At 61.8% G+C, this 27,193-nt stretch overlaps 7 protein-coding genes across 7 annotated transcripts; all 7 read left to right on the forward strand.

Annotated features, from left to right (window-relative positions):
- Nucleotides 1-420: 420 nt before the first annotated feature.
- Nucleotides 421-3,822, forward strand: LMXM_08_0090 (adaptor complex protein (AP) 3 delta subunit 1,putative; the record flags this gene model as incomplete). The annotated part of the gene is made up of 1 exon (XM_003872522.1): nt 421-3,822. One exon carries the CDS (start codon nt 421-423, stop codon nt 3,820-3,822), a length of 3,402 nt encoding a protein of 1,133 aa, XP_003872571.1.
- A 1,975-nt stretch (nt 3,823-5,797) lies between these two features.
- On the forward strand, nt 5,798-7,153 carry LMXM_08_0100 (putative dual-specificity protein phosphatase; the record flags this gene model as incomplete). The annotated part of the gene is made up of 1 exon (XM_003872523.1): nt 5,798-7,153. One exon carries the CDS (start codon nt 5,798-5,800, stop codon nt 7,151-7,153), a length of 1,356 nt encoding a protein of 451 aa, XP_003872572.1.
- Nucleotides 7,154-8,553: 1,400 nt separating this feature from the next.
- LMXM_08_0110 (hypothetical protein, unknown function) lies at nt 8,554-10,485 on the forward strand (the record flags this gene model as incomplete). Its single annotated transcript, XM_003872524.1, has 1 exon — nt 8,554-10,485. One exon carries the CDS (start codon nt 8,554-8,556, stop codon nt 10,483-10,485), a length of 1,932 nt encoding a protein of 643 aa, XP_003872573.1.
- A 1,874-nt stretch (nt 10,486-12,359) lies between these two features.
- On the forward strand, nt 12,360-13,172 carry LMXM_08_0120 (conserved hypothetical protein; the record flags this gene model as incomplete). Its single annotated transcript, XM_003872525.1, has 1 exon — nt 12,360-13,172. One exon carries the CDS (start codon nt 12,360-12,362, stop codon nt 13,170-13,172), a length of 813 nt encoding a protein of 270 aa, XP_003872574.1.
- A 1,443-nt stretch (nt 13,173-14,615) lies between these two features.
- On the forward strand, nt 14,616-18,074 carry LMXM_08_0130 (conserved hypothetical protein; the record flags this gene model as incomplete). The annotated part of the gene is made up of 1 exon (XM_003872526.1): nt 14,616-18,074. The coding sequence occupies one exon, from the start codon at nt 14,616-14,618 to the stop codon at nt 18,072-18,074; it is 3,459 nt and encodes a 1,152-aa protein (XP_003872575.1).
- A 2,431-nt stretch (nt 18,075-20,505) lies between these two features.
- LMXM_08_0135 lies at nt 20,506-22,263 on the forward strand (the record flags this gene model as incomplete). The annotated part of the gene is made up of 1 exon (XM_003872527.1): nt 20,506-22,263. One exon carries the CDS (start codon nt 20,506-20,508, stop codon nt 22,261-22,263), a length of 1,758 nt encoding a protein of 585 aa, XP_003872576.1.
- Nucleotides 22,264-23,206: 943 nt separating this feature from the next.
- LMXM_08_0140 (putative DNA repair protein) lies at nt 23,207-26,989 on the forward strand (the record flags this gene model as incomplete). The annotated part of the gene is made up of 1 exon (XM_003872528.1): nt 23,207-26,989. The coding sequence occupies one exon, from the start codon at nt 23,207-23,209 to the stop codon at nt 26,987-26,989; it is 3,783 nt and encodes a 1,260-aa protein (XP_003872577.1).
- Between the last annotated feature and the right edge of the window lie 204 nt (nt 26,990-27,193).

The following is a 27,193-nucleotide window of genomic DNA, read 5'->3' on the forward strand; positions in this document are numbered from 1 at the left end:
CTTTGCGAGCGTCAAACGACCTCCCTCATCAATCACGTCGGTGTGCGGGCACGAAGAAGCGGCTCGGCTGGCAAGCAAGCAAACGACAACAACAGAGACGTGAGGAGAGCAAGCGGCTTTTGAGCGCATAGGGTGCTCACCACAAGCGGGTCGATTGTGGGTTGTGGTTGCCGTGGCTTGGCCACTGTTTTCTCTCTGCCTTGTTGTGTGTGTGTGTGTGTGTGTTTGTGGCTGCACGGACTCTGAGTCGCCGCGAAACCGGCGCTGGTGAGAGCCAGATAGGGGGTAGACGGTGGATATTCAGTCTGGTATCGTGAGTGGTGTCATCTCCGTGCCGCGCTCACACTCGCCTATGCTGGTTGTCGTTTCATTTTTCGCTCTTCGTGTTGTTCGCGTCGTTCCCTGGCCACACCTCTACGCATGTCGCTCGCCGCTTTCACGCAGTATTCTCTGGCGGCGGTGGTGCGCAACCTCCGCAGCGTTCCGGGAGGAACAGAGGAGGAGGCGGTGGATAGGCACATCGCGGACACGAAGAATGAGGTGAACGTCGCCGATCCGCGCGTCAAAATGGTGGCGATTCAGAAGGCGACTTATTTTCACATGCTTGGGTATAGCTCGCAGTACGCCGACTTCCGCGTCGTGGAGATGATGGCGAGTCCCATTTTTCTGCACAAGCGCATTGCTTACCTGGCTGCCTGCCTCACCTTTACCGAGGACACTGACGTCATTCCTCTCATGACGGCGTCTTTGAAGCGCGATTTGAGCAGTAGCAACCAATTTGAGGTTGGGCTTGCCTTGTACTGCATCGCATCAATCTGCACCCCTGACATGGCGCAAGACGTTGTGGCGGACGTCGTCAACCTGCTGGGGCACCCTCGTGCGTACGTGCGCAAGAAGGCGACGCTCAGCCTCTACCGCGTCTTTCTGAGCTACCCTGAGTCGCTGCGCGTGACATACGGCCGACTGAAGGAGAAGCTCGAAGACAGCAACGAAAAGGCGGACACCGACCCTGCCGTGCGCGGCGCCGTCGTGTGTGTGCTGTGCGAGTTGGCGCGGCGCAACCCAGCCAATTTTCTAGGCTTGGCCGTTCCTTTCTACTCCCTTCTGTCCTCCGTGCACAGCAACTGGACACTGATCAAGATTGTGAAGGTCTTCGGTTACTTCGCGCCGCTCGAGCCGCGACTGGGGAAGAAGCTTGTGGAGCCTATCGCAAACCTGATCAACACCACCGGCGCCAAGTCGGTGCAGTACGAGTGCCTCCTGGCCGTTGCGAACGGAATGAGTCAAGTGGCATCGCTGAAAAAGTTGGCGGCGGAGAAGATTCGTGGTTTTGTCGAGGATGCGGATCCGAACTTGAAGTTCCTCGGGCTGGAGGCACTCTCCCTGCTGGTCGCCTCCTCTGAGAACCGAAAGCTGCTGGCGGATCAGAGGGAGGTGGTGCTGAGGTGCTTGGACGACCCAGACAGTACCATCCGACTCAAGGCTTTGCACCTTTTGCGAGACCTGACCACGCGCAAGACGGTGATCTCGCACATCAATGAAATGCTTGCCCGCTGCGTGCACACCCCACCGGACGAGGAGTGGTCTAATGCTGTCATTCGAACGATTATCGAAACGGCGCAGACGAACGACTACGAGTGGATCCAGGACTTTGAGTGGTACCTTAGCGTGCTGCTCGACCTGTGCGTGGTGGAGCTGACGGTGTACACTCAGGGCAGCTTCATGGAGCAGGAGCTGGTCTGCATTTTGTCGCGCGTGAACGGTGTGCGGCGGGCCGGCGTGGAGGAGATGGTCCCGCTGCTGACACATGTGCGCTTGCTCGGCTGCGACCGGCAGCACTCCACGCAGTGGCGCATCCTCTGCGCCGCCGCCTTCATCTGCGGCGAGTATCCGCATTGGATTCCCGACATTGCGGAGGCGTGCCGGGCTCTTCTCGCCGAGCCCATCACACTGCTGCCCGCGGAGGTGCAGCTGGCTTGTGTGGCGGCGGTGGGGAAGATCGCCGCGTTTGTGTATCAGCCGTGCGCTCGTCACGTTCAGCTGTGCAATGGTGAAGAGGAGTGCCGCGCCGCCGACGAGGGAGAGCAGCGGATAGTCCCGTCGCTGGCGGAGCTCATATGCACAGTGTTGTTGCCGGAGGACGATGAGGCGAGCGAGGCGCACGACAGCGCCGCCGCGGGCGACGGCAGAGGTGCCGCTGCGCGAGCTCATCGTGGTCTACGACGCTTCTGTCATAGCGCTTTCCCAAGTGTGCTGGAGCGCGCGCATCTGGTCCAGTATCAAGTTATGGAGCATCCCGAGGTGGGACCAAAGCTGTACGAGGCGGTCCTCCCCCCAGTGGCCACCGGGGCGCAGGATGCGATCGAGTTGCCAGATGACGTGGATCTGGATGCCCCTTTCTGCGAGAACGTGGCGATGCTCATGGTGTTGAGCGGCAGTGACGAGGACGACGGCAGCGATGGTGCTGCGCTGGGTGGCTACGGTGGTCTTGGCGATAGTGGGGATGATGATTTGGGTGCTAATTTCAACTTGGAGTACCGTATCGAACAGCACCGCCGCTCAGAGCAGGCGCGACGAGAGGAGATGGACCCTTACTACCTGCGTGACTCAGCAGATGCGAGCGTGGTCGCCTCCGGGGACTTTGGCGCCCCGTCGCCGCCGCTCCGCTCTGCGCAGCAGATTGGCAGCGCTGGCGGCCTAGGCTCCCATGCTGGCGCGGAGTCTCGACAGCGCCAACACACGCGCCCCCATCGTCCGCAGAAGGTCTTCAGGATCAACCGCGAACTGTCAAAGCCGGCAGACTACGAGGAAAAGAAGGCAGCGCAATCGCGCCGGTCAAACTCACCCGAGGAGGACGAGGCGACGCGCAAGCTGCGCGGTATTGACGTTACTCGCGCCCTCCGCGCCGATGAACGCCTACCGGAGACACTGTCCTACGCTCAGCTCCTTCAGCAGCAGCAGCACAAGGGCAAGGGCCGCAACGACTTATACGCGGATGCGATGACGGCGTCTCACGCCTCTGAGGCGGTCCCCGTCACCCTGTACAACGAGCGTCCGCTGGGGTTGTACGTGACGGTGACAAGCTGCAAGGTGCGCAGGGACGGCTTCCACCTCAGCTGCACGGTTGAGTGTGTGAACGCCACGAGTAGCAGCGTTGTTCGCGACGTGGGCCTGACGGCCATGCCGACGGCCGCATTTGCCGCCGGAGACGTTACGCTGCGCCTCGAGGCGGTGAAGTCGGAGATGCCGGAGGACGCGAGTGGTGGCACTTCCGTGACAGTGGCCGAGAAGCTGAAGGGGTTGGCGACAGTGCGGGTGCCGATTGTTGCGCGGCTGAGTCACCTTCCCCCGTCCTTTGCGGACGCGCCGCTGTCGCTGAACCTCACCTGGATTGCAGAACGGAAGCATCACCAGGCAGCGCTGAAACTACCGCTAGAGTATGTCTACTTCACGAAGCCCGTGCTGCCGGGCTCCGTGCTCACGTCTCACGAGTACCTCGAGGATGTTGTCGGCAAGGCCCTCGCCGCAGCCCCGATCGCCACGGCCTTTGTGCCATGCAGCAAGACAGCGATTATGACTGGGGCTATGGCTGCCATGCCACAGCTGCGCCTGTCCCCGATTGACGTGTTTAAGGATGCGCTCTCCATGTACGGCCTCCTGCACGGCCGCAAGTCGGAGCTGACACACACGCATGTGGCGGTGCTTCTGCAGGAGCAGGAAGTGGGCGGTTCCAAAGGGATTCTGGTTACGGTGCGATGTCACTATCCTGTACTAAGCGAGGCTCTCATCGTGAAGCTGGCGGAGCTGGTGGGTGTACACTAACAATCTCTGGCGTCGGGACCAAAGCAGCGGGGGAGGGACTTGGAAAAAAGGCGGGCCATGATGTTTCTGGTGTTGCTCTGTGCACACTCGACGGTGCGGCTGGTCTGGCCATCGAACTGTGTGACGATGAGTACTGATCTCTCTCTGTGTGTGTATGTGCGCAAACGTACGTGCGTTGCGCTCCCTTTTCTACTCAGTGCCCATGGTTTGCATGTCTGACTCTCTTGCACATGTGACGATGTCTTTGCGGTGCTAGAGTCTCCCCACCCCGTTGCCCCACGCACATATATACGCAGAGGGATCCAGCTACAACTCCCCCCTCCTCCCCCGCTAGCTTCGCTGCAACGAAATGAATGAAGGTGCGACGGCCGGGCCGCGTCAAGCGGTGCGCATTTGTACTGTGGATGTGGCACTTCTCCTGAGACGAGGAGCGGCGCTGCCAACGGTGGTGGTGGTGACGGCAGTATGGCGTGTGATGACCCGACCCACTGCACTCTGAGATGCGTCCCCACCCCTTTCACCACCACCACCACCACCATCTCCGTATGGATCAGCAGAAGCACGTGTGCGGATGCGGTGTTGGCGCACCCGGCTTTGCCCTGCCCGTAACCATGGTGCGTTACTCGCTGTCTCTGTGAATGTTTCTACACTTGCTCGCATCACCCTACGCGCCATTTCTGTGGTCGCTCTTCGCCCTCCTTTCTTTCCGCCTTTCGTCGGCCTTTGCGGTTGGCTCCTCTACCCCGTGGTCTCTGTCGCACCTGGCATCCCTCCGCCCCTTCCTCCTTACATTCTGCGAGGCAGCTATGCCTCCATGGCTAGTGTAGCATACTCTCCACCTTCCTCCTTTTCCGCGTCACCGACCTTGGCGACCGTCTGACCATCGTCCACAGGTGTGTACGGCATTCTCTTTCACCATTTTTTTTCTTTGCTCATCATCACCCGCCCCTCTCTCTCTTCCCCTCCCTCCTGCTCTGCCTTATCAGTTGTCCGTTGGTGTTGGCGGTTGTGTAGCAGCGCATCCAAACTCGAGCGACTTCTATACGACGCAAACCTCGTCATCGGAGGAGGGGACGCCTGCGAACGAGGCGCCCCCCCCCTCCTCCTCCTCCTTCTCGGCTAGTTGTAGAGTCAAAGGTCCGCGGTGATCAACGCGGGAGGGAGACGCACCTCGCCCTTCTTCTACTTCTTTTCTTCCGCTTTTGCTTTCCGTGCTCCTTGAACACTTTCGCGGAGGGTGTTACTCACCCGGATCACTCTTGGCCGCCGCGCCGTCCAGGCGTTGCCTGTCGCGATCTCGTGCGCCAGTCACCGACTCTTCTTCGCCAACGCCCCCTCTCGCTTCTCCTCTCTTCTTCGCGCCTAATCGCATCTTGTAGTTTCCGGACTATTGTGTGCCTGTCTGCGTGTGCGGATCGTCCGCGCCCATTCCGCTCTCTCTTTTCGGTCTCCATATCTACTCTGCTTCTTTGCGTTGCGCTCTCTTCGCTCCCGTCACCCCCCCCCTCCCCTTCCCTCCGCTCCCTCTCCCCTCCCCCATCGCCACGTTTTCCGCCCGTTGGCGTACGTGCGTGTGTGAAGGATAGCCCGGACAAGTGATTCACCTTCACCTTGTTTTCGTTGCGTTCTTCGCTCTGCTGGCTTTTGTAGAATACGCGTGACTTGCATGCAGCGCTCTGGTGGCGGCGGTAGTGCTGCCGGTGTGAGTGTGCGCGAGACAAGCTCGCCGCGCTCGACGCCCAAGCTGCCTCCAAACTCGTTCCATGGCGGGCTTAACTTCAGTGACTTCCCTGACCGCACCGGTAGTGGTGGCGGCGATGCGAGCACGCAGCGCGGCCTTTCCACCTCCCCCGCTCCCTCGCCCGCAGAGCGGCCCTCTTGTAGTGCAGAAGATTCTGCCACGGACTCGATTCATCGTACGAGAAAGAAGAAAAAAGGGAGGCCGCAAAATGCGCTCTTCATGCTGGCGAACAGCATGGGTGGCGGCGCTTCCGCAGCGACAGCCGGCTCACAGGTGGTGGACCTGCGCGCATTGGACCCGTCACCGTGTCCATCGCGCGGGTCTCTCTCGCCTCTGCGGTCTGGCCATGTGCACCGGCGCGGCTCGCGCTGCGAGGACGCGCCGGCGACCCAAATCCTCGAGTTTTTGTATCTGGGAAGCGTGAAGGACGCGCAGGATGCCGCTTTCTTGGCGAGGCACCAAATCCGCTACATCATCAACGTCTCTCAAGAGGAGTACTGGTCGGTGGATAAGAAGGTGCAGATCTTCACCTTCAAAGTGGACGACTCTGCCACAGCTGATATTGCGGCACTCTTTCAGCCCACGCGCGACCTTATCAACAGCATCCGCGGGCGCTACTATCGCTACGCAAGAGGTGAGAGCTCTACGCGGCCGGCGGTGCTGGTGCACTGTCAAAAAGGTCGCAGCCGCTCCGCGACGATCGTGTTAGCGTACCTCATCTATACGAACGGCTGGTCCGTGGCAGAGGCGATGAAGTATGTCGGTGGGCGTCGGCCCTGCGCGGAGCCGAACATCGGCTTCATGGAGGAGTTGCGGAAGCTGCAGGAGAGCCTCTCCTTCGAAGAGCGCACGAGGCGGTACAGCGAGCTGTGCTGGTTCATGCGCAACCTGAGTGCGGAAACGTCGCAGTCGCACGTACGGGAGCTATTCGAGAAGCGCATCGGCATGGTGCGACATGTCGTCACCTACGTCGTGGCCGGCGGCGGGGCTGGTAACGTTGGCGACGGTGGCACGGTTGGCAACTGTGGTGATGGCAGTCGAGTGACAGCGCAACGCGAAGCGCAATTTTCTGCGTCTTGGCCGGCGGCTCCGTCCACCGGCGACAGTGACGCCGCGGACCCTCTGGCGGCGTTTGATGTTGGGGTGGCGCCGAGGAAGCAAAGCGACGGTGTAGACGCGCAGCCTGCAGCCAAAGACGGCGACACACACGCGTACAAGGACGCCAGTGACGCCGTGAGCCTGCTTCGCAGTCCCAGCACGGAGAAGACGATGCTATGCTTTGTCTTCTTCACCTGCCGCGAGGACGTACTGCACGGCATCAAGTCGGGGCAGTTCCAGCAGCTGCTTCTCCAGCTCCATCCAGCAGCAGGCAAGCAGATCAAGTACGCAACTGGTCCGAAGCTGAAGAAGATCATGACGGAGCACCAGAGTATTTCGAGCAGCTTCGTGCAAGACATGGCGGGATTCAGCGACCACGTCACGACTCCAACGGGCGGTGAGTCCGCAGCGCCTGATGCTGATGGTGCAGTGCAAACACAGGGAGTGGCAGCGCCTGCTAGCAAGGAGGCAGTGGTGACGCTGCCTGCGTGACCCCCCGCCCCTTCCCTCCCCCTCTCTCTGCGCGTCACGTTATGTCGCAACGTTTCGTATTTCTTAAGCGTTCCTTTGTTGTTTTTTTCTTTTTCTGATCCCGTTCTCCTCTTCGCCTCCCGCCGTCTGTGTTCTGCACAGCGCTCAACATGACCCACGCACACACACGAAGCACGAACGCTCACATGTGAATCGACGCGCATCCCTCTCCACCCCAGACTGCTACTCTGGACTGCTCTCCTAGAACGGAATGCGGGCGTGCCTGGGTGCGCTGCTTCCTTCTGTCTGCGCATATGGTGTCGGCGAGTGTGCCCTGGTGTAAACAGGTGTGTACCGGGACGTTGCTGCGCGCGTGTGTATGTGCGTCTTTCATGCTTGGTCATGGTAGGCTCTTTGCTTGTCAGTACTCAACAAAACTAGCAGCAGCTAGAAAGGCATGGGGTGCAGTCACTTAGCGGCTACCGCAGAGGCCACCGCCCTTGCGTCCCTTCATCTTTGGCTGAGTGTCGCAGCAGTGCGATAACCTCACCAGCGGAGTGCAGAATGCAAGTGAGGGGGATGGGAAAGGTTGAGGGTACAGGCGCAGTGAGGAAGATGCGAGACAAAGGCCTCGCCCACCTCCGTCCTGACGCCTCCAAACCCTGCTTGCAGCGCGCTTTACCGAGCGCGTGCGGCTTTTGACGCTGCTCTATGCTCTGCGGCTCGGCGTGTCCTCGACTCAGGGAGCCGCTGCGCTTGTCGCGTTCTTGATTTGTCCTTTTATTGTGCACCCTGTAGTCTCCCTTTTATTCCCTTTTCGATCTGCTGTCGCACTCTGATGCCGCCGCCCCCCCCCCCGTTTCTCCGTGCGTTGATCTTCTTTCGCCTGCGGGTAAGCGGCTTGACCACTCATGCGGTGCTATGGATGGATTTGCGGTCTGGTTTATGCTTCGTCCCGAGTGCTAGTCTTCTTCCTCTTCTGTTCAACACGGGCGAAGACGCCTGTCATCTAATCGAGCGTTCTCTCACACAGCGCCAGACGCAAGCGGTACAACACGCCATTCGCTGCCTTGCCAGTCAAGATGACATCGCCGCAGTACTCCACTCCGTACTCAGCGCTGAGCTACCCCACCTACTCTCCCCTTTCCGTGGCGCCTGTGAAGGAGAATGGATCGTCGGTGGATGCGGATCTCTCGCTACTTCGTGCTGCTGTGAGAACGGATGTGGCCCGTCAGCACCCGACGCCCTCGCCTGCGCTCCAGCGGATGAACACGCCCTCTGCAACGGCCAACAGCTGGGCCGGGTGTCCTGCACCAGACGTCGGGACGGTCTCTCGAGTGCAGTCGGGTGAGTTGTTCTCTGGTACCCCTCACCTCACTCGTATCAACGCCCCGCTCTACGCCCCACCTGGTGCATTGAAGATGGCGTCAGGGCTACGCGGCGGTGTGTCTCCCTCCGTGCCCGCCGCTCAGCCCTACTACAACGACATTGCTAGCATCCGAGATCTGTCCACTATGCCCTTGACGCATCAACTCCCTTCTCACTCCCGCGCCCAGACGCTGGTGGTGGACGGAACGGAGGTAGAAGTCCAGTCTGATGTGGTCTCTGTCTCGCAGGCAGCGCCGAACTTGTGCGCTTTTCAGCAGGAGTGTCAGTCCCTTCTGGCACTGCTGAACGCTTCCTCTTGCCCTCGGCGGGTGGCACCGCCGCCGAGCAGTGCGGTTGCCCCTTCGCACATCCTGCCTTCACCCGTCGCGGACGTTGATGCCACCGGCGCCCTGGCGCCTGCCGTTCGCCAGGAAAGGCAGCCGGTGACACTCCCGGTAGCTCGTGCGCCTGCATCGACCTTATCCTCCCCGGAGGAGTCGCCACCATCGCCATCTGTGGTTTCAGAAAGGGTGGGTGTGGGTGTGACTGCAGCGGCTCCTGCGCATTCAACAACGTACGCGCAGCTGATGCAGGAGGTGGACGATCTTGCCAGCCTGTTGAACGAAGAGGAGGAGGGCCTTCGGGGGCAGCAAAGCGTGGCGTCTTGCCAACATAGCGAAGCCGGAGCTACACCAGCACACGGAGTTCGGGGTGATTACGCGGCTCCCATCGCACCCCTGCCATCTGTGGAGGTGACGAGCTCGCTGGCGGACACCCCTGAGAAGCAACGTCCACAGGCGGTTGAGACTCACCGACGCGATCGATCGCAGAACCCTTCGCTGTCCCCTCTTCTTGCTCCGAGAGCGGCTGAGTTGGGGCATGCCCCGACGAGTCCCTTGTGGGCCGCACAGCTACTGAAGTGGATTATCTACCTTGTGGAGCGGCGACAAAACGCACTGCAGCGCATCCAAGCTTTTGAGGACGCCCGCGCACCTGGCCGGCGGGGGGCGTGCGCCGGGACCGTCGCTGGAGAAGCAGCCGCTAGCACACCGCCCTCAGCGATCCGCGTGACGGAGGGGCTGCTGCAACTGCTGCGCTCCCTCAACACGGAGACCGGTGATGTCGATAAGTGCACCGCTACCGAGAAACGACACATGTGCACGCGCATCGCCAACCTTCTGGCAGAGATGACAGCGACGGAGGAGGATGTGATGGCAGATCTCCTGAACGATGCCGCAGCGGGGGCCACGCTGGAGCGTGAAATCACTGTGAAGGAGTCAACCACTACTATGTCAGCGGCACTGCCACCGTCGAGTGCTGTCTCGGAGACGTATCGGAAGGACATGATGGACACCCTCACTCTCCTTGACCAAGTCTCGCAGGAGAACAGGACGCTAAAGCTGCGTGTGGAGGAGGTGCAAGGACAAGCCACACGGCTGGGCGATGAGGTAGAGCGCGAAAGGGCGGCGAACATGGAGCTGGGTAAGTACTTCGATCAGCTTGCCGCAGAGAACAGCAGACTTACCGCAGAACTGAATGAGATGGAGGCCAAGCTGAGGCAAGCAGAGGCGGTGGCCAAATCGGTATCGCAGGAGGAGTTGTTGCGCAACCAACTAGACCGTCAGACGCTACACCTGCGCGATGTGCGCGCCGAGCTGGATGACGTGCAGGACGAGAGCAACACGCTGCGGAAGACTATTCTGCAGCTGCGAGACGCGCTTAAGCGACACCGGGCCGTCATTGACCTGCTGACGCGCCGCCGGCGTGAGCGAGAGCGCGCTGCTGCGGCGGCAGCGAGACGATCCGGCAGCCGGTGCGCTCTCAGTCCGCGACTTCAAAGCCCTTCCATGCAACGCATCGAGGACATCCTCTCCGGTGCCTGCGACCCGCCGTCGTCTTCATCGTCCTCGCCGCCGTCAGAAGTGAAGTATTCAAGCGGCGATGATGCTAGTGGGGACTCGGGCGTTCCCTCATCCCTACGATGAAGTCAGCGCTGGCCAGCCCTTCGTCGCTGGCCATCATCGTTGTTTCTCTATTGTTGTTTTTCTGTTTCGCACCCCTTTAGATCTGCGCATAGTCGGGGGCGGGGCGAGGAGGTGGGGTTGGGTGGAAGAGGTCATGCGCGCAACGCCTCACATAGGCACACAGAACGTGCTCCCCCCCCCGCTTTCTCCCTCAGCATCTTTTTCGTCATTCTTAGTCCCCCCCTCCAAAGCAGACCCACGCATAGATTCCTTCCTTCGACTGGCTCATCACTCCAGGTGGCTGTTGGGTAGTGCGATGATGAGGCGGCGCACACATACACACGAGGCTGTCCACGTACCTGCGCACCGACAGACCCTTGTGACCGTGGACGCTGCTTTCCGCTTCGTTCTCTGCTCTCTCTTTTCGCGCCCCTTGATGACGGGGCTCACACCCCTCACTGCGTGGCACCTCAGGGACCAGCACATCCCCACTCTCTGTGGAGGAAGGCTAAGCAGAGCCCCACCCCCTCCCTGCCAAATGGCCGAGCCGCTTCTGGTGATGGCGACAGGGCCAAGCGCCTGCGACTCAGCAAACGTCAGAGCGATGTATCGCCGCGGATGTTGACGGCCAGGGTCCCCTGGATGGCGTTGTGCGTCGGAGCGAGCTGCGGCCGTGAACACGCGTCTGTGTCACCCATGTGATGGGCAGAGTGTCAGCGCGACTCGAACGCATCTCACCAGGCCGCCTCACAGTGCCCACTGCTGGTGTGGGGAGCCGGGGTGTCACACCGAGGGGGATGCACGAGGTGTGGCGACTGGCATGACTGGCAGCGGCTGTGGGACGACCTACGAGGCGGGTATGGCTCGAGTGCGAGGCAGGGGCGGTGCTCCGGTCGCTTCGTGTGTGTAAGGGGGGAGGGGGAGGGTGGGGAGCTGTTAATAATGGCTATACGGGCTTCCCCACGGCTGCCTCGCCGGACGCGATGGGGCTCGTGAGATGGTCGGGGTCGAGCAGCCCCCTAACATTTGCGCTTTCGCAGAGAGCGGACACGCGGAGTCCACTAATTCTATTTTTCGTTCCTCACCCCATCCTAATCACGGTCTCCCGCGGTTGCTCATACTCTTCCCCCTTTCCTCTGGTTTCGCGTCTCGCGGTGCCGCAGTGTCTGTTCATGCGCTTGACTGGTCAGTTATGGAGGTCCACTGACACCTCTTTCTCCGTCCACTCTGTCCCCTCCCCCTCTCTTGGTTGTTTAGGTTTCCCGCTGGTTGTGTTCGCCGATGGTGCCCCAAAACGGAAGACGTATGCGGGATCCGTTGAGGAGCAGACAACGGCGATGACGGTGACGGCGATGGTGTAAGCCTCAGTCAGCAGGCCATGGCGGCCCTCGGCTGCCGGGGCCGACGATCCTGGGCTCTTCTGCACTCCCTCCACGAAACCAACAAAACAAAAGACAACCTCGTGTGCGACTCGTTTTACGGCGCACCATTCTCAGCGACGCGCAGAGAAAATAACCCACCGAGGGAGGCGATGCGCTTCGGTGTCTAGGCTGAGGCTCTCCCTCTGTCCCGCACTGCAGCCCGTTCTTTCTAGCTGGGCCGTCTACTGCTTCTTCCGTTGCGTCCGCATGTTGAGGTGTGCGTTTGCCCCCCCTCCTTCGCCTGACACACACACACACACACACACAACGGCGCTCTTCCCGAAACTGATCTCCTCTCTTCTCCCATCTCACTCTTTTGGGGCTTTCCTAAAACGCCACAGTCCGGCGTCGCACCCCGCACGGTGCAGCAGGGAGGCATTGGAGAGCGCGCACGTGTGCACGTGTGTGCGCTTGTGCTAGTTACGTCTACTAGACCGGTCGTCAGTGCGCTTCTTCGGTCGCATAGGCTCACCCATGATGCTCCGTGGAACCAGTTGTGCCTTGGCGCGCAGCTTCCGCGCCAATCTTAAGTATCCCTCGCTCGTGTCTTACAACAAGCTCCCATGGGAGGTGGTGAATCATGACAGCACGAAGCTGCACATGCACCTCGCCCCAAACTACGAGCAACTTCTGACCCTCGCTGCGGTGACAGATGTGCCACACTTGACGTTGGCGTCGCACCTCATCGTGTCGGAGGCGGAGCGGCTGCGCGTGATGCCCGGTGTCGTATACCTTCTAGGTGGCCAGGCCGCTCACGAGAACCCGTCAGGCTTCACGGCATACCGGATCGCCGATCCGACCTCGTTGCAGTACTACGGCCGCATCCACCATAACCTGGCGCCGATTCGGCGGGTGGACATGTGCACGTCAGCTGACTTGCGACTCCTCTGCCTCGCTATGCACTTTGATGGTGTACTCACGAACACATCGGCCGGCTCCACCCTTGATGGCGTCACCACCGCGTCGCAGGAGGGCTGTTTTTCGCTCTTCTACTTCTTCCGCCCCAATCGTCCGGCGAACGAGCTGACGCAGCCGTTTGAGAAGTTCTACCAGCACCGCCCGTCCCTCGCCAGTTTGGACGCCTTCAACGCAGCCTCGCCTGGCAAGGCGGAGTCGTGGACACCGGTGCTGCAGGTGCCGCGGCGTACGGCGGAGAGGGCGAGGCTTACCCCGGCAGAGCCGTATCGCCCGCCGCAGAATTATCTGATGGGGCTTGCAGAGCGTCTCGGCGTCCGCCCTGGCAACTGTTTTGGCCGTCGATCCCTGATGTGGGGCACATGGTTCTAGTCCCTATCCGTTTGTCTCCACACCACCGTCACCCCCTCATGAGTGGTTCCACGGTGGACTCGATGGATGTCGTGGCTGCCATTCATGTGACACGCGACGCCGGCAGCGCGGTGCACCTCTGTTGGGGCTTTTTCTGTTTTCTGTTGCGGTGGTGCCGGCTGGCTTGGCGTAAACTCTCTGTGTTTGTATGGCGCTGGTGCTGTGATGTTGGCAGTGGGCACGCGGCAGTCCCGCATGGCGGTGGGTGCAAGAGGCGTTGGCGGTTCCCCAGAGCCCCTCTTCCCTTTCTCTCGCTAACCTCCCCCCGAAAACGAAAAGACGTGCGCCTCGACAAGAAACGCCCCGCTGCGCATCTCCTCGTCCTGCGCCGCCTTATGAGCCCCACCCCCTCCCCTTCCCCCACCTCCCCGGAGGAGACGGCGACCTCGTTGGAGGCGACCGCGTTGACTTTGGTGAGTCACTGCCGTGAGGGTTCTGTGCCGCGGCAACAGACGCACCAACCGCGCTTGCGGCGTGTGTGGTAGAATCCCCCCAGGGAAGTGGTGACACTTCTTTTCACAACACATGGGGCTCAGCATGAATGACTTTCGCCGCCCCTTCCCCGCTGTCTGGGCCCTCGCTCTCCTTCTGACACCCTCTCCCCCTCCCCCTCCTCCTCCTCCGCCATCTCTATCGCGCTACGCTCGCTTCACTTCCATCCTTTGTCTCCTGCGCGTGGACGCAAATAGTGTCCCCTCGGAGAACGTAGTGCCACCTTTAGACGCGTGCGGGGCACGACGTATTGCCCGTGACACCAGCACTGCAGACGAGAAACACAGCGCACGTCACCTGTGCTCTCTCGTGTGTGTGTGCATCCACTACCAACGTCCATTGGCTCTCTCCCGGCTCTGCTACCCCTCCCTCCCCCTCCCCCGCGCCACCTCTGTTACCGTTTTTTTCTCTCCATAGGCGCTCGGAAGCGAAGCGAAGCAAAGCCGAGAGAGTCCTGGTGGCAGTCGTGTGGTCTACCAAAGTCTCTGCTTCCCTCCCACCATCCGTCTTCTAGACCCTTCGTGCCCTTGCCGGCACCTTCAGCGCTTTCTTCGTTTTTGGTTGTCGTGTGATTGACTGCGCAGCTTAGTTTGTTTCCTTCGTGGCCTTAGATCGCCGTTACCGACTTCTCTCCCTTGGCTTGTCGCGTGCTGCGCGTTGTCGTGTTACAGACGGAAAGCGTTCGCTCCGCGCATCTCCTGCCTCGCCTCCGGCGCCGTTTGCGTCTGCTCCACTTCGCTTCGCTCTCTGTTACGTGGTGTACTGCACGGTTTACTCGTTGGCCCTCTGCCACCTGCGCACCGACGTAGACAAGCGTGCGTGTGCTCAAGGGTCAGCGGCTTGTTCTGCGGCGCTCCGTGTGTCCCTCTCTCCCCCTCGAAACAGCAAGAAGGCGTTGCACCCCTTCTAGTCATGCTGTCCATGTTCAAGAACAAAAAGGGGTTCTCGGTGCTCTTCCATGGTGAAGAGGAGGCGAGACAGTCCGACCAGGTGACGGAGTCATCGGTGCTTCCCCGCCCCTCCGCCCAACTCCGTGATAGCGCAGCTCGTCCGAATGGGAGCGGAGTCGCGCAGTATCCTTGTCAGCGGTGCTCAAAGCGCTTCTCTGCTCTAGAATCTGACGACGAAACGGAGGCGGCGTACCAGTGCTACCGCTGTCAGTATCCTACATGTCCACAGTGTCGCGAGCCGGCGGCGGGCTTCCCGCCGTGGGTGTGCTGCGTCTGCAGCGGCTTCAAGTCGATGATGTGGCTCCTGGAGAGGACGCGAGCGGGGCCCATGCTGGTAACAAGGATTGTGGAATACTGCGATCCACGTGGGCAGCGGCTGATGCGGTCGATGTTCCGATTTACGTTGCAGCAGTATCACTCGCCGACGCCGCGCCTTTCGATCACGCTCGCGGGACGTGCGAGTGACGGTCACGCTGGCAGCGGCCCGCCATCCAGCTCGCGGCCGGCTTCGCAGACGCCGCCCGCCTGCCCAACCCCTAGAACATGGACGAGCTCGCGCCTGTCCGGCGAACGCAGCAGTGTCCGCCTCAGTCAGGTGCCCGCGAGCTTCAGCAACGTACGCCGACCGTCGTCGTGTACGCACCCCAAGCGCGCATCACTGCTGCGCTCGGTGCGTCAGTCGCACTCGGACGCGGCACTCGCCTTCGATGCCGGCACCGGGGCTGGAGCAGAAGACGCGATTAAGGAAAACTCCCCTGCGGTCGAGCGCGGCGTCCGCGGCTCTGAAGTGCTGCGCCGCATCGAGGAGGCCGTCGGTGTCGTGGAGTACTCGCCCGAGTCGACATGGCGGACACCATGCGACCCGGGCACAGAGGCGGAGAACAATGACGAGCCCTTGTCGTTGCTCCCGGATGGCGGTGCGCGCTTTTCACTGCTGGAAGATCGCTGCACCGCTGTAGCCAACATCTACAGCGTTGGAACACCCCACGTGTCGTCAGTCGGCTCGACTTTACGGGCAGTCGTAGTGGAGTCGGAGGCGCCGTCGCCGCACGCGCGTCCGAGCGGACATGCCGCATTTCAGCGCGAAGCGCTGCAGCCGCAACTGGCGAGCACCAACTGCACCACAACGCCGACGGAGGGCGAGAGTGTCGTTCTGCCAGCGACCGCCGCTCTTGCGCCTGAGGCGTCGTGGAGGAGGATGACTCCTCCCCAGGAACCCTGCCGCCTGGGCCACAGCGTGAGCCCCACCTCTAGCGGGTCAGGCCGCAGTGCTAGTCCGGCACCGCGCTTTCCTACCTTTGGGCAGTTCTTGGACGAACACGTCGGCATGAGTGCCGGTGACACACACCTGCCACGCGACTCGAACGTGTTGGTGACGGTATCGCCCGAAACAGAGAACAGTGACGAGGATAGCGGTGGTGTGATCGAGCTTGGCGGCGGGCGGTGTGTCGACCGCCTCGCGACCACCGGCGGCAAAGCCAACGAAGGACTGCACACGCCACGTGGCGTGCAGCCGCAGACTCCTTTGTCGACTGGCGGCGGCGGCTCATCGGGCTTTCGTGGCGCACGCCGCACAAGTGGACTGAGCGAGTTCACCCCTACTCGAGTGCTGGACATGTCGAGCGCGCGCGTCACGCTTCACCGCCGCAGCTCCAGTCGCCGCCGTACCACGCGAGGAAGCCTGCAAGAGATCCAGGCCCCCCATCTCTACGGTGAGAGCAGCGCTAAGACCAGCGCGGCAGGAAACGCACGGCGCAGCGGACAGATGCACGAGTCTCCATATATGTACGACCTGCCGACCCAGTTCGGTTCTCACGGAAAACCAGCAGGCCCGGCGAACGGGCAGCTGCGGCGCCAGAATGCGCCGCTGGCCACGCGTACCGCAGGCCGTGCGCTCGGCAGCGATGGCCGCCAGCGGCTGGTGCGGCAGCACTCTCGCACCGTAGCGCCGCCGCAGCGCACCGCCTCTCGCAACAACGCGCTGCAGCGGATGCCCTCACGTAACGGGGCGCTGGCTCGAACGAACTCCTCCTTCGCGCATCTGACGCGCACCGCTTCCTCACACGGCTACGGCCCCTCCTTTGCGCGGACGAACAGCACCACCGCGCACGCCCTGGCCAGCACACCCGCCGAACGTGGTCATCTCACCGGAGGCGGCGCGGGCTGCGGACGCCTGCAGCGCACCGATTCGGTAAAGCTCACGGGCATTGGCGCGGGCTATGGTGCGGCAGCGCGTGCCGCACCGCAACGCACTGCCGTTTTGGAGCGCACGCACTTGGGCTACGGGATACCACCTGCTGCCGCCGGCGCTTCGTCCTTGTACTCCTCTCCTCTCAAACGAACTCTCTCGTCCTTGTCACCGCTGAAGCGCACCACATCGAATGTGTGCCTTCGAAGTGACGGCTCGGCGCCATTTGGCCGAAGACAATACGTTTCGGGTCTCACGCGTTCCGTGACGACCAACATCGGTTTTGCCCGTACCAGCTCCGCCACCGCGTCCCGGGGCGGCGCGCCGTCTCGCCACGCCCCTCGGACTTTCGGGCGTACGGCCACCGGCACGGACCTATACCAGTTCTCGCGCGGCCGCATTTATGAAGGACCTCGTTGCCGTCCTGTGCCGACTTTCCTGGCGTCGTCTGCAGCCGTGTGCGGAAGGGGAAGGGGAGCACCGAGCATCTACCACCGTGTTGTGGGTACCTCTCCAGTGCGGGGCACCCCTACTGCTGCGCGCACGACGACGCCAACGATGGGCCGCAGACGCTTCCCAACGTCAACGGCGTTCTCTCGCACCGGCACGGGGACGCGTAACTTTGAGCGTCAGCACAGCAACGTTCTGCGCGAGTCTGCATATCGCTCTGGTGGGGTAGTGCGGCGGACAGTCGACCCAGCGCCAACGCTAGTCGGTGCGACGCGACGCAAGGCTGTTGGAAGCGGGCTGCACCGCACTCCGTCGGCGACTGGTGCCGCCAACGGCGCCGCTGTAACGCCACGCACCCCCCGTCGGTACATCATTGCGAGTGTCTCGACGGCTGCGACGCCAGTTGCAGTCAATGGCGGCGGATCGCACAGCGTATTGAGGCCGGTGCTGTCATCGGTTGCCAGTAGCCCAAAGCCGCGTAGCAGCCACGACTCCAATGCCAGCGGCGGGACGGCCGGCTACAGCAGCTATACGGGCAGCGCACATGCAGAGTCGGAGAAAGCGGGTGTTGTCGAGCCTGGGATTGGGCAGACAAGCGGGCAGCGATGTCGCCCGCTTGTCGGAGCCACCACTGTGAAGGAAAAGGCTCCCTTGCACGTGGCAACGCTGAACCGCCGTGCGGCGGCTGCCTCTGCCTCTGCCGCTGCCACTGCACCCCGCAGGACTGGGAGAGCAGCGCAGGCGAGTCCCTTCGCGAGACAGAACAGTCGCCTCAATTTCTGAGCGTCGCACGGGCAGGCGTCTGTGTACGTGCGATTTCCGTCCTTGGTGCCTCATCCCTCTCCCTCTCTCTTACGGACTCTCTCGCAGACCCTCGAGTCCATACCCATAACTCCATGTTCTTCCTCATGCCCGTGTGGGTGTGCGAGAGCGTGACGATGTGCGTGTGTGTGTCCTATTCTAGTGTCCCTCTCTTCGATTTGTATGCGTATGGCAGCACGGTGACGCTCATCGGTGCGTCGTCTTTCCAAGTCGAGCAGCGGTTTCCTGATGTGTGTGTGCCTGTCTGTCTCTCTTTTCCTTTCCTTCTCGAGAGCTTCATGCCGCATCTTTGTCCGTGGTCGCCACGGCTGTAGAATTCTGCTTGTACCGATGCGCATGTGCACGCGCGTCTTGGTGATGGATGTCACCACCCAGTTGTTTCTGTTCGAACTCTTCCTCCGTTACCTTTTCTTTTTTTTCTCTGTGTGTATGTGTGGTTGCGTTGAATGCCCTTGCGTTTTAGATATGCCTTCCATGCGAAGGAAGGCTAGTGGTGCGGCGGACGGAGAGGCCAGATGGGGCCGTCTGACGACAGCACGGCAGGGGAGGTTCTCTAGGTGGAATGGCCCTCCGTCCGTCATCTGTCTCTCTTTTCTTTTTTTTCCTCGCTTCTGTCCTCTTCTCTTTCGGCACTTCCGCCGCGTCCCGCGCCTGTCCGATGTACGTGTGTCGCTTCTGTTTTTTCTTTTATGGCGGCGGCGAGGGGGGGCATCTGCTCCCTGCCCTCCTCCCCCTCTCCCTCCCTCCTGTCCTTCCTCTCACGACCTCGCCGCTCGCCCGCTCACCCGCTCACCGAGGACACGACACATGTGCACGGCGCAAATGGAAGTGGGGCTCATCGTTGGTCATTCCGCTCTCTCTTTACGTCGGCCTTGGCGCAGCTCCGCTTGTGAACGGAGCCCTCACCCCTTTCCCCGCATTGTACCGTTGTGGGACGCTGCGAAGCCGCCCGGGAGAAGGAGCGATGAAAACGGCAAAGGGAGGCGGGAGCGGGGATGGGATGCCCTCCCGCTTATAGAGACTACACGCGCACGCACATGCTTGTCTGTGAACTTGCGTGTGGGTGCACACAAGCCGAGGCGCTGCCCGGCACAGGCTGACCGCCAACAAGAGCAAACGTGGTCGGGCATGTGCGTCGCTCTGTCAAACGTATGTCTGTGGCTGCGCGTGTCGCTCTCTGGACGGTGTTGTGGCCTGCGTGTTCGTTGTAGCCTTTCGTGTTTTGGCTGATGTGCGTCTTGTGTCTTTTCTCATTGTACGATTGGCGTTTGCGCTCCTAGATCCAGTGTCCTGCGTGAAGCCAAGTGGGGGCGTGGCATCTCTCTGAGGAGAGGGCACAGTTTTCTACCCTCCCCTCCCCCACCCCCCGCCCCCGACCACCTATCAAAGATGGATGGATAATGAGTTACACATCCGCCCTTCCTGCTCCCCACACCCGTTGTACATACATCTCGGCGTATGACTAGGCAGTTGCAGCCGTGCTCGTTCTACCCCAGTCGCATAAGAGCTGATAAGCACAAGGAGAGTGGACGCCGATGTTCCGCCCTGTTCCTCGCCATCTTTCTGTTCAATATCTCTTTGTTTCGCGTGCCGTGCCGCACGGGACTGCACAGTACGTTTGGGCAGTAAGGTGGGGGTGGAGAGGGAGAGGCACTGCATACATACCTGTCTGTGCGTGCGTGCGTGTGTATACGTGTCCCTTCTCATCCATTGTTGCACGTCCCCCTCCTCCTCCTCATCCCCCTCGGCACATAGCGGTGGGACGAGGTCGCGGTGTGTGTGTGGGGGGGAGGGGGAGGAGGGGGTGCACGGCCGTGCCATCTTCTACTCGTCCAGTGCAAGCGAGATGTTCATGCTGCCTGCCAGTGTTGTTTCTAGTAGCCGTGCACTTTGAGCAGTGCCCCCACCCACACCCTCAGTGACGTCATGGACGGCCCCCTTCTCGCCTTCTGTCTCGCGTTATTTCTAGTGTCCGTGTCCTCAGAGTAGGCCCCGCACCGATTCGGCGCCGTTCATGTCTGCACCCGGCGAGCGAGGAGGCGGGAGGGACGGGTGGCCCCCGCACACTCTCTCGTGAGTGCACACAGGCGCAGGCATATACGCGGATCTGTGCTCTTGCATAGAACAGACGCGCTCTGCTCCTGCCGGTGTGCGCCCCCTCTCCGCGCACGCGGCACGACCACAAACGCGCACCGGCCCGTTGTCGGATGGGCTGGGGCAACTTTCCTGGCTCGCTTCATGGCCTCCGTGTCACTCTCCCGTCCCTCCACCTCCACCACCTCCTCTCATCTCTCCTCCTCTCACGCCGGCGAAGGAAAGAGTGTCTTCCACGCCCACCCACTCCCAGTTAGAGGGGCAAGTGCGCGACGACTGGCTGACTAGAGCGAGCGTCATGTTGGCTAGCGCTGTTTCAGACGCAGGCGTAGTTGTCGACGTCGTGGTGCATAGACGAGCCTTGAGCAGTTCCCTCCAAGGCAACGTAGTTGTCGACGCTGCTGCAGTGGAGGCGTACGAGTGCGGAGATGCCGAGGCGATTCTCTCGGCGAACGTGGCGGGGCCACGCCTAAATATGGGTATGGCTAGTATTCCCTCAGCTCGCACACTGCCGCGGAATGCGGGGCAGCAGGCGGAACGAGAGCATCCTGTCGTCGACCCTGGCTTCTTCTACGTATGCACCCCCGTGAACCCCAGGGTCACGCAGCGCGTATTCCATTACTTAAACATTGTACCATTTGGGCTGCATCGCCCCTCGGAGGTGTTTGGCGTGGTGGGACGTCATACAAACCTCGGCCTGGTGTCTGGGGTGACAAAGGACGGCCAGTATCGTCTCGTGCCCTACCCACCACAGCAGCCGCAGCCACTGTACCTTGAGCGGGCACGGTGCTTGCCACAGTGCTCCTACCACCACGACTGTCCTGCCACTGGGACCATCGACCCTTCGTGGCTCCGCCGCATCCGACACGAAAGCCGCAGTGAACGTGCGCAGCAAGCGACGAAGAAGTTCTTCTGTCAGGCCACTGCGCGGCAGGGGTGGGGCAGACACCGCCCGAGCAATCCCTGCTCTACCTCCGTAGTGCAGCGCGCGAGTGCATTGGTAGTGTCTGGGGGCTTGACTTCACCCCAGCTTGGGGTGAGTAGGCCGCTCTCACGCACACGTCAGCGCGGCATGCACGCGGTGCCGTTGGGTACCGCACCTTCTTTGCCAGAGCTCCCGACAGCCATCGCGCCAGCGGCGAAGGACCCTTACCCTGCCCCTCGACCTCCCCTGGAGGAAACACCGACGTACTCCTCGCCGCTGGCTGCAGAATTTGTGCCGCTTGGTGGGCACGCAGATGCCGATGACGTGCCATCGCCGGTGATGGTTGCCGCTACTGAGGAGTCGCGGGAGGTGTTATGTACACTAGCGGAGCTGCAGCTCCCTCCTACCCTCGCGCTGCATGAACCCGTTCCACCCCTTCGTGTAGGCACGCGCGTTGTCGCTCGCCGCCTGGGGTGCTCAGAGGTACTTCACATGGGAACTGTGCTGGCAGTCAGCTTTGATGTCACCTACACCATTCACTACGACGCCGACGGCGGCATCGACAAGGGTGTTCTTCACAATGACGTGCACATGCTCCACGCTGGGGACGAGGGTGCTGCCCAGGGCCGACAACGACCACGGCACCAGTGCGCGCGCGAGCGCGGCAGGGAGCCGTGCACGGTGCGGGATCAAGTCATCGTGGAAGTCGCGCAGCGGCCACAGCAGGCCGTCGTCATGGCCGCCCTCGGCAGTGGTCGATATCAAGTTGCCGTCGCCACGGCACCAGTGCCCTTGACTGAGGTGGAAGCCTGCCATGTGTTGTCGGTGGTGCCGGTGCTCGTCGGTGCCGTGTTCGCGCCTCCGCATCACCTCACCCTCTTCCGCCAACTTGATACGACCGGGACGGGGCACGTTAGCTGGAAAGACATGCGGCACTTTATCCTTTCATGGGAAGGCTTTGGCCAGCCCCTCTCCTTCCGGCGACTGGGTGAGATCCAGCGCGACATGTGCATCTGCAAAGGCAGCATGGGGCCGCAGCTGCTGTCGAAGATACCGGTCCAGGAGGAGGGGGATCAGCTATCCTTTCAAGATTTCGAATACGTGCTCTTACGCGCTGAGAATCTGCTCTAGTCGCCATGAGACCACCACTTGTGCGCCGTCTCCTGCTCCTGTGCAAGTGTCTGCGTCTGTGTGTGCGCCTGTGCTGCGGCTGCTACGCCCGCCGAGCATATGATGTACTATGTTTGAATTACCATCATCTGTTCGTATTTTTCCCCTGAGTGCGGTTCTTCTTCTCCCCCTCCCCTCCCCTACCGCCTGCTGATGCGGGGACCACCTCAGTCTCATATCATACAGGGCCCAGTACCCACCCTCCGTGTGCCGAGGGACAATGCTGGACTTGGCGGGCGCTCTGCCGGACAGACTCGCAGCCATGATGATCGCGTTTGTGCCAGCTCACTACGAATCATGTCGGTGATTCAAACAAGTCTACGCAACCGCCTGCGGCTCTTCTGCTTGTTTAGCCGCGCTGCGGCGATGTTGAGCGTAATCCTGGGCTCCCAGCCTGCGCTGCGTGGCAGTAGAAGTGCAGGGGGAGGGTGGGTGGGTGGGTGGGGGGGGGCTGAGCGACGCCAAAGGGTGTTTTTTTGGTCCCGGTTCCTGGACATGGCCGTGGTGTAGAAGAGGTGGGTGACCGGTGGCTATGTACGCGTGTACACGCTTGCTGGCTTGTTCGTGGTGGAATGGGCACGTTGACGAAAAGAAGACGTCGTATGATCGCTCACTGCGCGCACCACTGCCTCCCCTCCCCCCCCCCCTTCGCTTAGTACTGCCGCAACGGCGGCCACTACAGTCGCTGCACTCCCTCCATCCCCACCTCCTCCTCTCTTATTTTCCTGCGTTGTGCGTGCCTGCGGAGTGCGGGGTGTGTGGCACGTGGGCGATGAACAGCGCGCGTCTCTCGCCGCCCCACTCGGCCTTACCTCTTGCTCACCTCTCGCCTGGAGGGTGAGATGCCCATCGCATTGCTCGAAATTCTACACACGTCCCTTTCTCCGCGAGCTGTCCGTGAGTCATGAGCGTGGAGGAGAACATCACCCCTGCACCAGGGGACACTTTTCGGACATGCTCGGAATTCATTGGAGCCGTCTCCGCACGCGAGATGCCGGACAACCCTAGCGTGCAGCTGTGCATCCTCAGCATCGGTTTCGATGTTGAGAGTGTCATCGCGCAGCTGCTGCACCAGCGCATGACTCTGAACAAGCCACACCGACGTGTTTACTGCGTGGTCGTCCCCGATCGCCTTCTTCCCGGGGTGATGACACGCTTCGCCAGCGCCATCGAGCATCATCTGGCGCTGAGGCATGCGAGGAAGACATTACCGCGCCAAGCCGATGCATCTGCGGCAGTAGGGTCCTGTCTGGCGCCTCCTATTCCGGTGGTTGCCGTTGAAGAGGGCACGGGCACCAAGGAGCGCTGCACGGTGTTTCAGCGTGGGGCGGTGGTGGTTCTTACCAGTCACTCTCTGTGCGCTGATCTACTGCACCGGCGGCTGGCGGTGGAGCTGGTTGGAATGGCTGTGCTGGCGTTGCCGCATTCGCTGCTGGGCAGAGGGCGTCAGCAAGATGGGCTGGCACCGCAGACGGCCTTCTGCGCTGAGCTGCTGCTGCGTAGTAGCAGCGGTGCGGCTGGCGGGCAGAGACCCCCGCCCATTGTCCTCGTCTCGGATGCGCCGGTGCTCATGCAGAGTCTTGTACACCGGCATCACATGGGGGCGGAGCGGTTTGTGCAGCAGATGCACGTTGGCGACGTTCAGCTGTTCCCGAGATTTCGCCTGGACTTTGTGAGGCACTTTGAGGAACTCAGTCGCACTCCGCAGCGTTCACTGGCTGTGGATCGTGTTGTGGCTCCGGTGTCGGCGAGTGTCTTGGCCTTGGACGACCTCCTCGCGAAGATCGTGTTGGAGACGCTGCAGGAGCTGCAGCGTTTGGAGCAGCAGCTGCACATGCGGAACAGCGCCAGCAGTGGCGACTGCTACTCCGGGGCGTCGGCTGCGGGGGGCTCACACCCACACGCGCGGTCCTTTGCGGCCCGGTGTGCTACCGCTGCGGCAGAAGCCGACGAGGATACCGGCGCGCACCGCTTTCTGCCGCGCGCCAGGCTCACGGCAAGTACCGTAAACGGCCATCTCGACTACAGCACCTACCCGCGCATCAACACGGCCAGGGGAACCAGTGCTGCGTCGTACATCCGCCGCGGCTGGCGTGCATCGACGCAGCACGACGACAAGGGCATTCTCTTTAGCGGCATCAGCGAGACGGCGGCTCTCTCCGTGGACTTCTCCGACCTCGACGGCGATCTCCGCGCGGTGGTGCGCTGTCACGAGTCTCACTGGCCGTACCGGCTCCTCACGGAAAGTCTCATCGACGTTCGGCGTCTGCGCCGTGCTGCGCGTGGAACGGCGTACACATTTCTTCTCGAGTTGGAGTCGGTGCTGGAGCGTCGACTGCCGCGGCGCAGCGTCTACGGCACCGGGACAACGCCACCTGCCGCGCTGTGGACTCTCTCTTCTCACTTCCACGACGTTGTCACGGTCGCAACACACCGCATCGGGACCGTGGTGTACAAAAGCAGTGCTGCCTCCGTCGCGCTCTCTACTCCTACGCACGGTGCCGCAACGCGTCCTGCGAGCTCTGCTGAGGATGTGGTCGTGGTGGTGGACAGCAGCAGCGACAGCGAGGAGAAGCGCAAGGGGCTACAGGATGTGGTCGCGGCCTCTGCCGCTGCTGCGCCGCCCGACCAGGTGGCGACCTCGGCAGGTGCCACAATGGTGCCTCAGCTCATACCCAATGCGGAGGAACACGAAACGGATGTGGAGGTGGTGGTGCGGCTGGTGGTGAGCTGGTGTCGCACAGTGTTGCGGCGTGGCGCACGCAAAGGCGACGCCGCGACGGATGTGTCAGCGGCTCAACCCACCCTGCTTTTTCTTACTTTCGGCACCAACGCCGTCGTGCGTTACACGGAACGCCTCACAAACTCGCTGGAGGCTTACCAGCGACTGCAGCTTCGGCGTTTCATGCGTGTGTACCAGTCCAAGTACGGCGTGGAGTTGACGGAGTTCGTCGAGGCCCAGTCGACAGAGGCTGCGGCGTCGCAGCTGGGTACAGAGCTCTTCACCAGCGCAGAGGACGTCGATGACGCCTCCAGCGACGTGGAGGGAGACGTGACAACGGACGAGGACAACGGCACTGATGACCGCAGAGATTCACGTGCCGCGGCCTCCCTGAGGCGCCGTCTGTCGAGTCAAGGCGGCCGTGCCACCGCCGCTACACAGCGCGACGCAGGTCCTTTGTACACTGATGGAGGCAGTAGCAGCCAGGGAGTGATGATGGACATCGGCGCAGGCGCCTTCCACCAAGCCCTCCTCTCACAGCTGCCGCCGCTCCTCGCCAAAGGCGGCGAGAGGGCAGACATGAGATGCGACAGTGAGCCTGAACCTGCACCACCGGCTTCCCTTGCCACTCCGCTGCTAATGCTGGAGAGGGTCAGGGAGGGGGTCGTGACGCTCTGCCCCGATTGCCGTGGCGCCAACGGGGGCGGCAGTGCCACTGCCACCACTTCTTTCCAGCGGATGCCACGCGTGTTGGTGTTCGACGCATCCGCGATGTCTGCAACAGAGATGACCATGCTGCTGGATGGCTCACACACTGCTTTACAGCTTGATGTCCCGTCGACGGCAGCAGCGCGGATGTCTGGCGCGCCCACCAACGGCACCCAGGGGAGTGACAGCGTCAGGGCCTGCCTGCGCGTTGAGCGGGTGGTGTTGGCGCGTCAGGAGCTGGTGCTTCTCCGTCAGCTTGAGATGGCGCAGGACGAGCTGCCGGCGGAGCGGCTTGCCACTATCAAGGTGCAGCTCGTCACAACTAGCCTGGCGGAGCTCGACTTCAAAAAGGCAGTGCAGGCAGAGCAGCAGGCCTTCGAGAGCCTCGCGCACACGAAAGCCACACTGACCGGGACGCTGCTCGTTGACCAGACATCGTTGCGGCAGACAGAGGAGGCGCTGGAGAGTGGCATGCTGGTGTCGCGGAGTCGTCCTGGCCCGCGCAAGGGTGCGGCGGTGGGACGATTGGCTGGCACCTTCTTGTACGCGCCTGCCCTTCCGCCCCCGGCGCTGCCGCGGGTTGTGTTTGATGAGCGAGAGTTCCGCTCTTCGCTGCCGTACCACCTTTACCGTCGTGGAATGGAGCTCATCCCGCTGACACTGACGACGGCCGACTACGTCCTCTCCCCTGAGTACGCGGTGGAGCGTAAAAGCGTGCAGGATTACCTCCAGTCTGTCATGTCCGGCCGCATTCAGCGTCAACTGGCGGCGCTCGCCCGTAAGTATGCGCACCCGTTATGTCTCATTGAGTTCCACCGCGGCATTCCGTTCCGGCTGATGCAGAGCGGCATCTACGCCAAGACGGCAGCACTCATGGCGGCCTACCCTCGCGTCCGCTTTGTGTGGGCACGCAGCCCTGCGCATGCGGCAGGTATGCTGGTGCTCTTGAAGAAGTCCGTCGCGGTCGCCAACGTGGACCCGGCCGATCCGTTACTCACAGGCACCTCCATTGACCCAGGTAGCGCGGCGGACGTGGGAGGCGTGGCGGTCACTGCGGCGGAGCGGGAGACGGCGCATTACGCGGCACGCGTTCTGTCCAAGTTCCCGGGCATTACCCACCAGAATGCGCCCCGTGTGATGCAGCTCTGCGGCTCGCTGATCGGACTTGCAACGATCTCGCAGGCCTCGCTGGTGGCGGTCATGGGTGAGGAGGACGCAGCGCGGCTGTACAACTTTCTCCATTCACCCTTCCATTAGAAAGCGAACTGATGCTCTCGTCTTAGCCTCCTCTCCCAAGGGAGGATGGGTGGAGAGGGATGGAGCGGATGCATGTGGTGCACAGTGTCGAGCATCTCGCCCACATGATTTCCTGTTGCGGTGGGCACAAGCGCACACAGACACGCAAACCACTGTGCTCTCAAGTAGCTCTTCACAAGCGCAAAGCAGCAAGAATGAAATGGT

The sequence above is a fragment of the Leishmania mexicana genome, chromosome 8, assembly GCF_000234665.1.
Source record: "Leishmania mexicana MHOM/GT/2001/U1103 complete genome, chromosome 8".
NCBI classification, from domain to species: Eukaryota; Euglenozoa; class Kinetoplastea; order Trypanosomatida; family Trypanosomatidae; genus Leishmania; species Leishmania mexicana.